The sequence below is a fragment of the Podarcis liolepis genome (genome assembly GCF_965112155.1).
Source record: "Podarcis liolepis genome assembly, chromosome: 2".
In the NCBI taxonomy this organism is placed as follows: Eukaryota; Metazoa; Chordata; class Lepidosauria; order Squamata; family Lacertidae; genus Podarcis; species Podarcis liolepis.
The window spans coordinates 107,761,933-107,774,083 of record NC_139555.1 but is presented as its reverse complement, the minus strand read 5'-3'; the positions used below and the strand labels follow the sequence as shown (position 1 = coordinate 107,774,083).

Sequence of the window (12,151 nt, the reverse complement as noted above, 5' to 3'; positions counted from 1 at the left end):
TGGATAAGAGCGCAATGGGTCAGTGCAAATGGATGTTAACCAGAAGGTTGGTGTTTCGAGCCCACTCAGGGATGGCTGTGCGCAGGATTCATGCACTGCAGGGGGGTGGGGTAGATGACCCAAGGGGTACCTTCTAACTCTTATGAGTCTATGGGGGGGGGGATAAGACACTGGGAGGCAGGGTTGAGCAAGGTTGCTGTGGACGAGAAGGAGGATGGACAAGGCAAGAAAACGGGTTCTGGGATGGCCTTTCTCAGGGGTCAGCAAACTTTTTCAGCAAGGGGCTGGTCCACTGTCCCTCAGATCTTGTGGGGGGCCGGACTATATTTTGAGGGGGGGGGAGAGAATGAATTCCTATGCCCCACAAATAATCCAGAGATGCATTTTAAATAAAAGGACACATTCTACTCATGTAAAAACACGCTGATTCCTGGACCGTCCGCGGGCTGGATTTAGAAGGCGATTGGGCCGGATCCTGCCCCCGGGCCTTAGCTTGCCTACCCATGGCCTTTCTGCAAGCTTCTGGTTATGGGTGGTGCTATGTCAGAGAAGTGGTAGATTTGTCCTTTGCAAAAGGGTTTGGAGGTGGTGGAGGTGAAGAGACCTTGTCAGACGGGTCTGCCTGGCTGGGTCTGTTTGCGTGAAGAGGGCTCTTGTTGACACACCCGCCTCTTCTTTGAGAATGGCCTGGAGCATCTTTTGTTTTCTGGGATGCAAGAACCAGCTGTTCCTACCTAGACACATTATAACAAACAGCCTCCACACTGGGGGGCGGGGCTCCTATGAACCATGCAGACCCTAACATCCCTGCCCTCCTTCCTTGGTATCATTTCTAAGTACCGTATTTTTCGCCCTATAGGACGCACTTTTTCCCCTCCAAAAATGAAGGAGAAATGTGTGTGCATCCTATGGGGTGAATGCAGGCTTTCAGGAAGCAGCCTGCAGCCTGAAACCCGGGGGGCGCGCCCTGGGCTTCGGGCAGATATGCGCAAGCCTGGAGAGCCTGGCGGGAGTTCCCGCCAGGCTCTCCAGGCTTGCGGATAGCAGCCTGCTCTGGGGTCGGGGGAAGCTTGGGCTTCCCCCACCCCAGGCCGGCAAGCTCCGGGTTGCACAACCTCGCCTTCGCTTCCGGACCCCCAGCCCTGAGGCTAAAAACGAAGCCAGGACAGCTAGCAGGATCCGTCCTGCTCACTGTCATGGCTTCTTTGCTTTTTGGGGCTCGGGGGGGGGGGGAAATAATTTCCCCCCCTTTATTTCCCCCATAAAAAAATAAGTGCGCCCTGTGGGCCGGTGCACCCCATGGGGCGAAAAATACGGTATTTCTGCAGAAGCATTTCTGTACTGGAAATTCAGACACAAAGCTTCACATCCCCCACGGCTGCCAGGTGAACAGGGCACTGCAAGGCCCATGATCCCTAAGGTGGGTGGGGTTGGAAGTCCAGTAACATCCCAAAGGCTACAGGTAGGGGAGAATTCGTCTCCCATGAGACGGTGATGGGATGATTGGTGGGAGAATTCGTCTCAGAGCTAGACATTTATCGTCTGTTACGATCTGACTGCTGCAGCCAGTTGAAAGCCACTTGTGAGTATCATGTGTTGCTTGGCAAGTCAAACGTTTTGGCTCCCAAATGCTGCAAACCCGGAAGTGAGTGTTCCGGTTTGCAAAGGTTCTTCGGAACCCCAACATCCGATGCGACTTCTGCAACTTCCTGCAGCCAATCGGAAGCAGCACCTTGGTTTTTGAACGTTTTGGAAATCGAGACTCCGTTTGACTTCCAAGGTACCACTGTACCAGCATTGATCCAGCACTGCAGGGGGTTGGGTTAGATTACCCTCTGGTTGTCTTCCATCCCTGCAATTTTATGATTCTATGGAAGAGTGTACCTGGGGGGGGGGGGTAAAGTCAAACCGCTGGAGAGTCACAGCGCCTGCTGTGGCTGTAGAGACTGATGTAGGAGACACCTGTTTTGTTGCAGGTGGGGCAGATGAAGGTATCCAGTTGTGCCGCTGGAGATGCCCCATGGCGTTTCTTCTCTCTGGGCTCCTCCCAGCGGTCATCCCCCCTCTGTTGATGCCTGACCTGTCTGAGCAGAGCAGGCTGATTCTTGACCAAGTTGATCACCCTGTGTGCCCTGCACCCATGGCAATCCCAGGGTCTGGAGGAACTGCATGAAGGGACCCCTGACCATTAGGTCCAGTCGTGACCGACTCTGGGGTTGCGGCGCTCATCTCGCTTTACTGGCCGAGGGAGCCGGCATACAGCTTCCGGGTCATGTGGCCAGCATGACTAAGCCGCTCCTGGCGAACCAGAACAGCGCACAGAAACACTGTTTACCTTCCCACCAGAGTGGTACCTATTTATCTACTTGCACTGGTGTGCTTTCAAACTGCTAGGTTGGCAGGAGCTGGGACTGAGCAACGGGAGCTCACCCCGTCACGGGGATTCGAACCGCCGACCTTCTGATCGGCAAGTCTTAGGCTCTGTGGTTTAACCCACAGCGCCACCCTCTCCTGGTCATAGGTGCCGGCTAACTGGGTGCCCAGGCACAGTCATGATGCCTAAGTGAAGCAAGAACTGCATCGCAGGCACAGTCTTGGTGAAGAAGCCGACCCAGAATCACAACTCCCGGGAGCAGGCAGGCTTTAGGACCCGGAGGGGAGCTGACACGTAAGAGATCTACGGGCGCAGTCGCCACAGGAAGAGGATCTCCTCGGTCCCGCGGCTGTCGGAGGAGGGTTTGCTGCCGATCCTGGATTCGTGTCTCTTCTTGCACGCTGCACGCGCGTTTCCTGCGTGCATTTTCAGAATCCGCGAGACCTCCAGGAAGTGGGGGACCCCAGTAGATCCCAGTCTCCTCTACTTCTTACAAGGCGGAGGAATCGTGCGGGGCGGATTTTAGAAACCCAACTTTGCCCGGAGAGCCGATCCGATCCTGGGGGTAGAATCTGAGATCTTTTCATTTCCCAGATGGAGCGACCCAAGCAAGATTATTCTTCTGGTCCGCAGCTTGCGATAAAGGAGCCTGGCGCCTCCCTAAATGCAAACGGGGGGATGGTGTAAGGAAGACACCGACCAGGCTGGATCAAGCGGGAATCCGGTAGGCGGCTCGAGATCTGCTGAGATCTGGATGGTTTGCAGTAGATCGGCAAGGGCTTCCAGCCCTCGGTCGTCCCATCAGCAGTGAAGAAATAATGTTCTTCACCTAAACATAAATTCCTGAAATGGGGGGGGGGGATCCCTAATCAGGAATAGACTTCCGCGTGAAATTCAGCTCCGGCTCAATTCATTTCTGGCCCTGGAAATAAATTATTGCTGCTCAGAAACACAAGGTAACTGCACCGGCGCCCTTAAGTGGTTTTGGATTATAGCTCACATCCTCCCTGACCTTTGGCAGTGCAGACTGGGGCTTCTGGGAGTCGTAGTTTGAAGTATTAAGAAATCACCACACAGGCTGTCCCTGCCCTAGAGCAAGGTTTCCCAAACTTGGGTCTGCTGCTGTTTCTGGACTACAGTTCCCATCATCCCTGACCCCTGGGTCCTGCCAGCTAAGGATGATGGGGGTTGTAGTCCAAAAAAATAGAAACCCGCATTTGGGAAAACCGCACCCTGGAGGTATGCCTGGCCCTGGTTGGAAAATCTTGGTCTTCTAGGTAAAAATAAATAGGATATCAGACAAACATGAAGACTGCCTGCCTCTGATTTAGCCATGCACTGTGTGCAGCTCCACCCAATGGCGAGTCTCCCAAGTCAGGAAAGGAAAACCTGTGGCTCTCCTGGCACTGTGGGACTCCAGGTCCCATCAGCCACAGGCAATGTAGCTAGGTGACCAGGGATGGTGGGCGATGTTGCCCCCAGCTATCCACCCGCCCCATCCCTGCCATAGGCAGGTCCTAAGCCAGGCACCCCAAAATGCGGCTCTCCAGATGTTTTGGGACTACAATTCCCATCATCCCTGACCACTGGTCCCGTTAGCTAGGGATGATGGGAGTTGTAGTCCCAAAACATCTGGAGGGCCGAGTTCGGGTACGCCTGTCCTAAGCCTTCTCAGGCTAGCTATCTGAAATCCTGAGGATCCTGGGATTAAACCTAAGACTACCTCCACCACAGAGCAATGGCCACCTTCCCCAATCCCAACCCAACCCTGCGCATGTTTCCTTTGGAGCAAGTGCCTATGCGTTCAGCAAGACTCACTTCCTAGGAAGCTTGTTTAAGGGTCACTATTTTAAGACGGCAGCGGCCTGCACAATTTCCTGGAAGTGGGTCCAACACAGACATCTTCTGCACTATACCATTAAATCAGCGTCATGCCACTTTAAAGGCCATTGCTTCCCACCAAAGAATGCTGGGAACTGGGAACAGTGTTATTTAACCCCAGGGAACTCTGGTAGCTCTGCGAGTGGAATAGGGATCTCCTACTTGCCTCACTAGGCCAGTGGCCCATCCAGACCAGTACAGTGGTACCTCAGGTTACATACGCTTCAGGTTACCGACTCCACTAACCCAGAAATATTACCTTGGGTTAAGAACTTTGCTTCAGGATGAGAACAGAAATCGCGCGGCGGTGGCAGCGGGAGGCCCCATTAGCTAAAGTGGTGCTTCAGGTTAAGAACGGACCTCTGGAACGAATTAAGTTCTTAACCTGAGGTACCACTGTATCCTGTTCGCCCTGTGGCCTGTGGGGAGGTTTGCCAGCAGGACATGAGCACAACGGTACTCTGCCCCGCTGCAGTTAACAGCGAGTGGTAGTCAGAGACATATAATGACTCTCAGCACCTTTAACGAACTACATTTCCCAGAATTATTTGGGGGAAGCCATGACATTTTTTTTGAGCAGAATGATACTGCTTTCAATGTACAGTACAGATGGGATGTGGTGTTGCTGTGGGGGTCTGGTGGGCATTAAAATGGCGGGTAAGCCACAATGCCTGGCACTGTTCAGAGTGCTGGGTAGATCAGCTCTCATGCCCAGGTTTGTCAGGCATTGCCCCTGCTCAGTATTGTCATACAAGTTTATGAGTGTCTCCAGCCACTTGACGATTTTGGCTGCGTTTTTCTGGAGCTTTTCCAGCTCTACCAGGAAACCAAGCTGTAATTGCTGCATCAGAATGGTAGAGTTGGAAAGAGACCACACGGGTTATCTAGTCCAGCACTGCAGGATTATTTTGCTCGAACCCATGACCCTGAGATTAAGAGTCTGATGCTCCACCAACTGGATGATGTTTGAGGTCCCTTCCAACTCTGGTCCTACAAAAATCTCCTTCAGAATCTACTCTGCTCTGCACATGCATGGATGATTATAATCTTTGGAGCTTCTCATCTTGTTGGAATCTGCCAGCCCCTGGTGGTTGCCTTTGTTCTGCCTTCTCTTTCCTGATTAGGTTTTCCTTTCTTAAAGCCTAAGGTGAGGTTGAGGATGGAGAGAGAAGAAGAAACATCAAACTTGGACCCCCAGGACCCTAAGACAGAGGAGATGCCAAGGAATAGCAGCTCAGGTAAGGACAGAAAAACAAAACAGAAGAGTATTTCAGTGGAAACCGTGTGAGTCAAAAGTTTGATTTCATCATGTAAAAGGTGGATGTGTTGCTGGCCTTAGGGTCCCTTCTGTCTGGTGCGCCTAAGAGGCTGCCTTCTAAAGTCAAACAGAATCCCTTCCGAAGTCCATTTGACTTCCAAAACGTTCGAAAACCAAGGTGAGGCTTCTGATTGGCTGCAGGAAGCTCCTGCAGCCAATCAGAAGCCCCATCGGACATTTGGGTTCCAAAGAACATTCACAAACTGGAGCAATCTCGTCCGGGTTTGCGGCATTTGGGAGCCAAAACGTTTGACTCACAAGGCGTTCGTCAACCAAGGTACGACTGTAGATCTAAACTGGGTATCCTCTGGCCCACAGCAAGTTGCTCATTTCACAAAGTAGGAGAATAAGCTAGCATTTTTGTCTATATTTGTAACTCTTGCAAAGCTATTGAGAGACTTAACAGATGCATGCTTAGGTACATGTTCATAGAATTAAAAGACGGTAGAGTTTTTTGGTTTTTTAGTTCATTAGATTTGCGAATGTGGGTTTGTGACCAGGAAGAGCCTTCAGGGGCTGCTGAGAAGGGTGTGGATGTGAAACTGATAAACAAGGCAGCTTCCACTTCTTTCTCAGGCTTCCAAGGACATTCCAGTCCGGCCCTAGCTTGTGCAAGCTCCTGCAGTGCAAACTCTGGGATGTTTTCAGCTTTTGAGAGATTAAACCAACATGTCAAGGTCGGTTTTTACTCTCAACGTCTGGCAAAACACATAAGAATTTCAGCATTTCCGGCTACAAGCAGGAAATCTCTCTTTTTAAAAAATTCTATCCTATTCAATGTAAAACAACAACAACAACAACAAAATCCTGGACCTACAGAAGTAGCCTGGCCTTTTCCATGACTGCAAGTTTCAAACGTGGAAATTCTCCTTGTACAGGAGGAAGCATTCGAGTATTTGGTCTCACGGCCTCCACAGGCCAGCCCCACTTCTTCCTTTAAATATATGCAGCAGGTGTTGGTCACCTCACTGCCCCTTGTGCCCACATGCTTCCCCCCCCCCCCCCCCCAGGACTCGCAGCAACAGAATAAGCTGAACTGAAACAAACAGGTATTTGCCTAATGAATAATAGGAACCTGAACAAATTATATTTTTTGGCAAATTCTACGTGCCCTTTCCTTTGCAGCAATAACAAAATTGTTTTGCATTGTTTTATTTTTATTTTATTTTTTTAAAAAAGAAGCCTTGCGGAATCCAAAAAAAGGCCAAATCCTAATCGGCAAACATTCAGACCCAACACTAGTTGTCCGGGGAAACTCAGGGTAGATAGATGGGACTTTAACTGTCGGTGAAAGCACCCCAAAGTAAGAACTTAAGAATAGCCTGCTGGATCAGGCCAGTGGCCCATCTAGGCCATCATCCTGTTCTCACAGTGGCCAGCCAGATGCCTGTGGGAAACCCGCAAGCAGGATCCGAGCACAAGAGCCCTTTTCCCTCCTGTGGTTCCTAGCAATTGGCTTTGCTCCCGTCGCTCAGCCCGGACACTGAGGTCCAGCTCCAAGGGCCCTCTGGCAGTTCCCTCACTGCGAGAAGTGTGGTTACAGGGAACCAGGCAGAGGGCCTTCTCGGTGGTGGCACCCGCCTTGTGGAATGCCCTCCCATCAGATGTCAAGGAAATAAACAACTGCCTGACTTTTAGAAGACATCTGAAGGTAACCCTGTTTAGGGAAGTTTTTAATTTTTGATCATGTTTTTAATATTCTGTTGAGAGCTGCCCAGAGTGGCTGGGGAAATCCAGCCAGATGGGCGGGGTATAATTAATAAAATTATTATTCTTAAGAAGCCTTGTTGCCTCCAATCGGGGAGATAGAGCACAGGCATCGTGGCTAATAGCCATTGGATAGCCTTTGTCCTCCATGAATTTGTCCGATCCTCGTTTAGAGTCACCCACGTTTATTTATTCATATTTTATTTGTTAGAGTTATATACCGCCCGTCGTCACAAGACCTCTGGGTGGTTCATAGATGAAATACAAAGTAAAAGCACAAATAAATAGTGAAATTAAAAAGAAGGAAACAATAGTGGGCCCCCTGCCTCCCACAAACACATTCAAAAGGCTGTTCAAAAGGCTTTTCCCTGCTGAGGCTCCTGAGACCCATTGCCTATCAGACATGGGGCTCCATCACCAGAATCTGCCCTGGTACAAAGCAGCTCCTTCCTGGTGTTCCTGAAACGACCTCTCTTGTCTTTCATTTTCTCCAGAAGGTGATCAGACAGTGTCAGCTGCTCTCGCCGCCGCCACAGCTGCCGTGGCCGCCATCACAACCGTCGTGGGGATCCAGTCGCGCATCTTTGCGCGGCTGGCGACACGCCGGAAGCTTCTGCCGCGAGGGCGTGACGACCTGGCCGAGCTGGAGGAGATGGTGGAGACGGCCGCGTCGGTGCGCCTCCGGGCGGTGGTGGAATCAAGCATCGACTCTCTGAAGGCCATGATGTGCTCGTGCCTCTTCCAGTCGCCGGCCGTCTTGGCCGGCCTGATTGACGAGCTCTACATCATGGAGAGGGCCTTCTGGGTGCAGCCGGGCCGCTCTGAATGGTGGGAGAAGGTGGTTCTGCCCCACTGGGACGACCATCTCTGGCAGGAGAACTTCCGCATGAGCCGGAGGACCTTCACGGAGCTATGCGACCGGCTCAGGCCCGTCCTCGAGCGGCAGACCACCAACATGCGCGCTCCGATCACCGTCGAGAAGCAGCTGGCCATTGCCGTCTGGAAGCTGGCCACGCCGGATAGCTATCGCTCGGTGGCCGAGTGCTTTGGGGTGGGCCGCTCCACGGTCTCCAGGATCGTCATGGAAGTCTGCCAAGCGCTCTACGATGTCTACCACCACGTGGTCCACCTGGCCGGTGCCCAGGAGGTGATGGAAGGCTTCGCTGCCAAGGGCTTCCCCCACTGCATCGGAGTCCTCGACGCCACCCACATCCCCATCATCGCTCCAGCACACAGAGCCACTGAGTACATCAACAGCAAAGGCTACTACTCCATGGTCCTGCAAGTGCTGGTGGACCACAGAGGCAGGTTCACGGACGTCTACGCGGGGCGCTCCGGGAAGCTTCCCAGAGCCCGGATTTTCCGCGGCTCGCCCATCTTCCGCGCCATGAACCAAGGGACCTTTGGTCCCGGCGTGACCGTGGACGTGGGAGGCGAGCAGTTGAAGCCGGTGATCCTCGGAGACCCCGCTTACCCGCTGCTGGCCTGGCTGATGACTCCGTACGGCGGGCACTTGGACACCCGCCAGCAGCGGTTCAACGACGCCCTCGGCCACTGCCACACAGTGGCAGAGTCCGCCTTCGAGCGCCTCCGGGGCCGTTGGCGGTGCCTGCTCTCCCGCCTGGACGTGAGGGAGCGCTACGCCCCCCGGGTCATCGTGGCCTGCTGCATCCTGCACAACATTTGCGAGACCAGAGGCGAGCCTCTCCAGGAAGGCTGGCAGGAAGTGGTGAGGTCCGTCTCACGGTCATACCAGCAGCCGGAGAGGCAGCCGGTGTACGCGGCCAACCCCCGAGCGCGGGAGATCAGGGATCTTTTGAGCACGTACATGGAAAGGAGTGGAGGAAGTCAGACTGAATCTGTTGCTTTCCCCTAAAGGAACTCTCATGGCTGGTCTTAGAAAGAACGGGGCCTTCTCTGCAGTGACTCCTCGCCTGTGGAATGCTCTCCCCAGGGAAGTTCGCCTGGCACCTTCATTATACACTTTTAGGTGCCAGCCAAAATTTTTCCTTTTGTTGAACTGATCAACATCCTATACCCTTTTAAAATGCGGCTCTTTTTTGGGCAGGTGTTATTGGGTCTTTGTTTTTATTTAGATTTTATGTATTGTGATCTTTGCTGTGAGACCTCCGGGTGTAGGATGGTATATAAATTCAATAAATAAATAAATAACAGATAAATAAGAAGAGACCATCTCTTCTGTCCCCATATGAAATAAAAATATATGACCTTTTTTGATGGCAGCTATGAAATACAGTGGTGCCCCGCAAGACGAATGCCTCGCAAGACGGAAAACTCGCTAGACAAAAGAGTTTTCCGTTTTGGAGGTGCTTCGCAAAACGAATTTCTTATGGGCTTGCTTCGCAAGACGACAATGTCTTGCGAGTTCCTGCTGGTTTCCCCCCCCCTTTTCTAAGCTGCTAAGCCGCTTATCAGCTGATCCGATAAGCTGATAAGCCTCTAAAAGCCGCTAATAGCGCTAATCCGTCAATGGGCTTGCTTCGCAAGACGAAAAAACCGCTAGACGAAGAGAATCACAGAACGGATTCTTTTCGTCTTGCGAGGCACCACTGTACATGGGTCCCGGCTGGCTCTCATGTAGAGGGAAGGGATATCGTGGCATAATGGCTGAACACTTGTGCAACGAATTTGAGAGTTGCCCCTCCTCTTTTGTAATGAGTCCACTCAGGTATCCTAGACAAGCCAATGTGGTGTACTGGTTAAGAGCGGTAGATTCGTAATCTGGGGAACCGGGTTCGCTTCCCAGCTCCTCCACATGCAGCTGCTGGGTGACCTGGGGCCAGTCACACTTCTGTGAAGCCTCTCAGCCCCACTCACCTCACAGAGTGTTTGTTGTGGGGGAGGAAGGGAAAGGAGAATGTTAGCCATTTTGAGACTCCTTAGGGTAGTGATAAGGTGGGATATCAAATCCAAACTCTTCTCTCTTCTTCTTCTTCTCTCTCTCACCTCTGCCATTTGCAGCCTGCAGATAATAAAACTGAGCTACCTTGCAGGCTTGTTGTAAGAATTGCAAAAGAATGCATGTGAAAGGTTTGAATACGAGTACAGTGGTACTTTGCTTCTCAAACTTAATCCGTTCTGGAAGTCCGTTCCAAAACCAAAGCATCCCACAAACAAGGCGTGCCTTCCCCTAGAAAGTAATGCAAAACGGATTAATCCGTTCCAGACTTTTAAAAACAACCCCTAAAACAGCAATTTGACATGAATTTTACTATCTAACGAGACCATTGATCCAGAAATGAAAGCAATAACCAATGCAGTGTACTATAAAATAAAAAAGACAGTATTGTAGATGATATAAATTTAAAAATAAAAAATTATTACCTGCACTGATGATAGTCATGGTTTGGATGGGGGTTTTTTTAATCCATTTCCGCAGTCACACAATCAATCAATCAATCAGTAGCTGAACCGGGTTCCACACAGTCACAAAAACAAATTAACTGAAAATGCCTCAAAAACAAAAATGCAAAATAAATAGCAAAACAAAAGCCCCAAACTTAATCTGTTCCGGACTTCCGTTTGACTTCTGAAAAGTTTGAAAACCACAGTGCAGTTTCTGATTGGTGCAAATGCTCCAAAATAATAGCCAACAGCCACATCAGACGTTCGGCTTCCAAAAAACGTTCGAAAACCGGAACACTTCTGGGTTTTCGGCGTTTGGGATCCAAGGCGTTTGAGAACCAAGGTACCACTGTACAGCATGAATAATCCTATAATTATATAAAGCTGACAAAAGGAAGCAAATTGGGGAAAGGGAGGGGGGGAGGGCAACCAATCTGTGGCAATCAATGCCCCCCTCGATATTCCCAAAGTAGAGTCTCTCAAAGCTTCGCTCCTAACTTCCCCTGCAACTGTCAAACTTTTTTCCACAGGTAGACACTGTGCCACCAATCACAGAGGCCCATGTGGCAAGAACAAATCTGTTTAATTAGGGGTTGGATGAGATTAACTTCACATATACCCAGGATGTATTACCTCACCATTATAAATTACATTTAAAGTCAAAATGAAGTTCAATTGACTCATTTTCTACTTCCTTAGCACCCTCCCCATCACCCATAAAAATTAATGTGGGGACCCTAATATTCCAACCTACCTCACAGCGTTGTAAGAATTGCTAAGAGAACGTATCGGTGTGTTTTCAGCAATCTGTTGTTGTTTAGTCATTTATTCGTGTCCGACTCTTCGTGACCCCATGGACCAGAGCACGCCAGGCACTCCTGTCTTCCACTGCCTCCCGCAGTTTGGTCAAACTCATGCTGGTTGCTTCGACAACACTGTCCAACCATCTTGTCCTCTGTCATCCCCTTCTCCTTGTGCCCTCCATCTTTCCCAACATCAGGGTCGTTTCCAGGGAGTCTTCTCTTCTCATGGGGTGGCCAAAGTATTAGAACCTCAGCTTCAGGATCTGTCCTTCCAGTGAGCACTCATGGCTGATTTCCTTAAGAATGGATAGGTTTTATCTTCTTGCAGTCCATGGGACTCTCAAGAGTCTCCTCCAGCACCATAATTCAAAAGCATCAATTATCAGCCTTCTTTATGGTCCAGCTCTCACTTCCATACATCACTACTGGGAAAACCATAGCTTTAAGTATACGGACCTTTGTTGGCAAGGTGAGGTCTCTTTTTAAGATGCTGTCTAGGTTTGTCATTGCTTTTCTCCCAAGAAGCAGGCGTCTTTTAATTTCGTGGCTGCTGTATAAATGTTTAGAGTTATCCTTATTAAAATGTACTCAGAGTTGTGAGCTCTCGTTGCGCAAGGCTCCATTCCTTTGGGGTCTCCCAGGTGTCTGGAACTAAGGGGGCCGACCATTTATACCTCTCCCCACACTGAAATCCCATCAAGG

General features: G+C 50.6%; 1 protein-coding gene across 3 annotated transcripts; it reads left to right on the top strand.

Annotated features, from left to right (window-relative positions):
- The first annotated feature begins 2,552 nt into the window (after positions 1 to 2,552).
- On the top strand, positions 2,553 to 9,486 carry LOC310701567 (uncharacterized protein). 3 transcript variants are annotated; one of them, XR_014523069.1, is made up of 3 exons: positions 2,553 to 3,330; positions 5,397 to 5,493; positions 6,946 to 7,766. XR_014523069.1 is itself a non-coding variant. In XM_083492677.1 (3 exons), the coding sequence occupies exons 1-3, from the start codon at positions 3,039 to 3,041 to the stop codon at positions 9,154 to 9,156; spliced, it is 1,539 nt and encodes a 512-aa protein (XP_083348803.1). In that variant the 5' UTR covers positions 2,559 to 3,038; the 3' UTR covers positions 9,157 to 9,486. The 3 variants fall into 3 exon arrangements, 2 of the variants coding, with proteins under 2 accessions (XP_083348803.1, XP_083348804.1); XM_083492677.1 differs by lacking the exon at positions 6,946 to 7,766 and adding an exon at positions 7,775 to 9,486 and having other exon boundaries at positions 2,559 to 3,098; XM_083492678.1 differs by lacking the exon at positions 6,946 to 7,766 and adding an exon at positions 7,775 to 9,486 and having other exon boundaries at positions 2,563 to 3,330.
- Positions 9,487 to 12,151: the final 2,665 nt, after the last annotated feature.

Coding starts and splice junctions, on each gene's coding strand:
- LOC310701567 (XM_083492677.1), top strand. CDS start 3,039: ATGCAAACGGGGGGATGGTGTAAGGAAGACACCGACCAGGCTGGATCA. Junction 3,099..5,396: donor CTGGATCAAGCGGGAATCCG/GTAGGCGGCTCG, acceptor CCTTTCTTAAAG/CCTAAGGTGAGGTTGAGGAT. Junction 5,494..7,774: donor GCCAAGGAATAGCAGCTCAG/GTAAGGACAGAA, acceptor CATTTTCTCCAG/AAGGTGATCAGACAGTGTCA.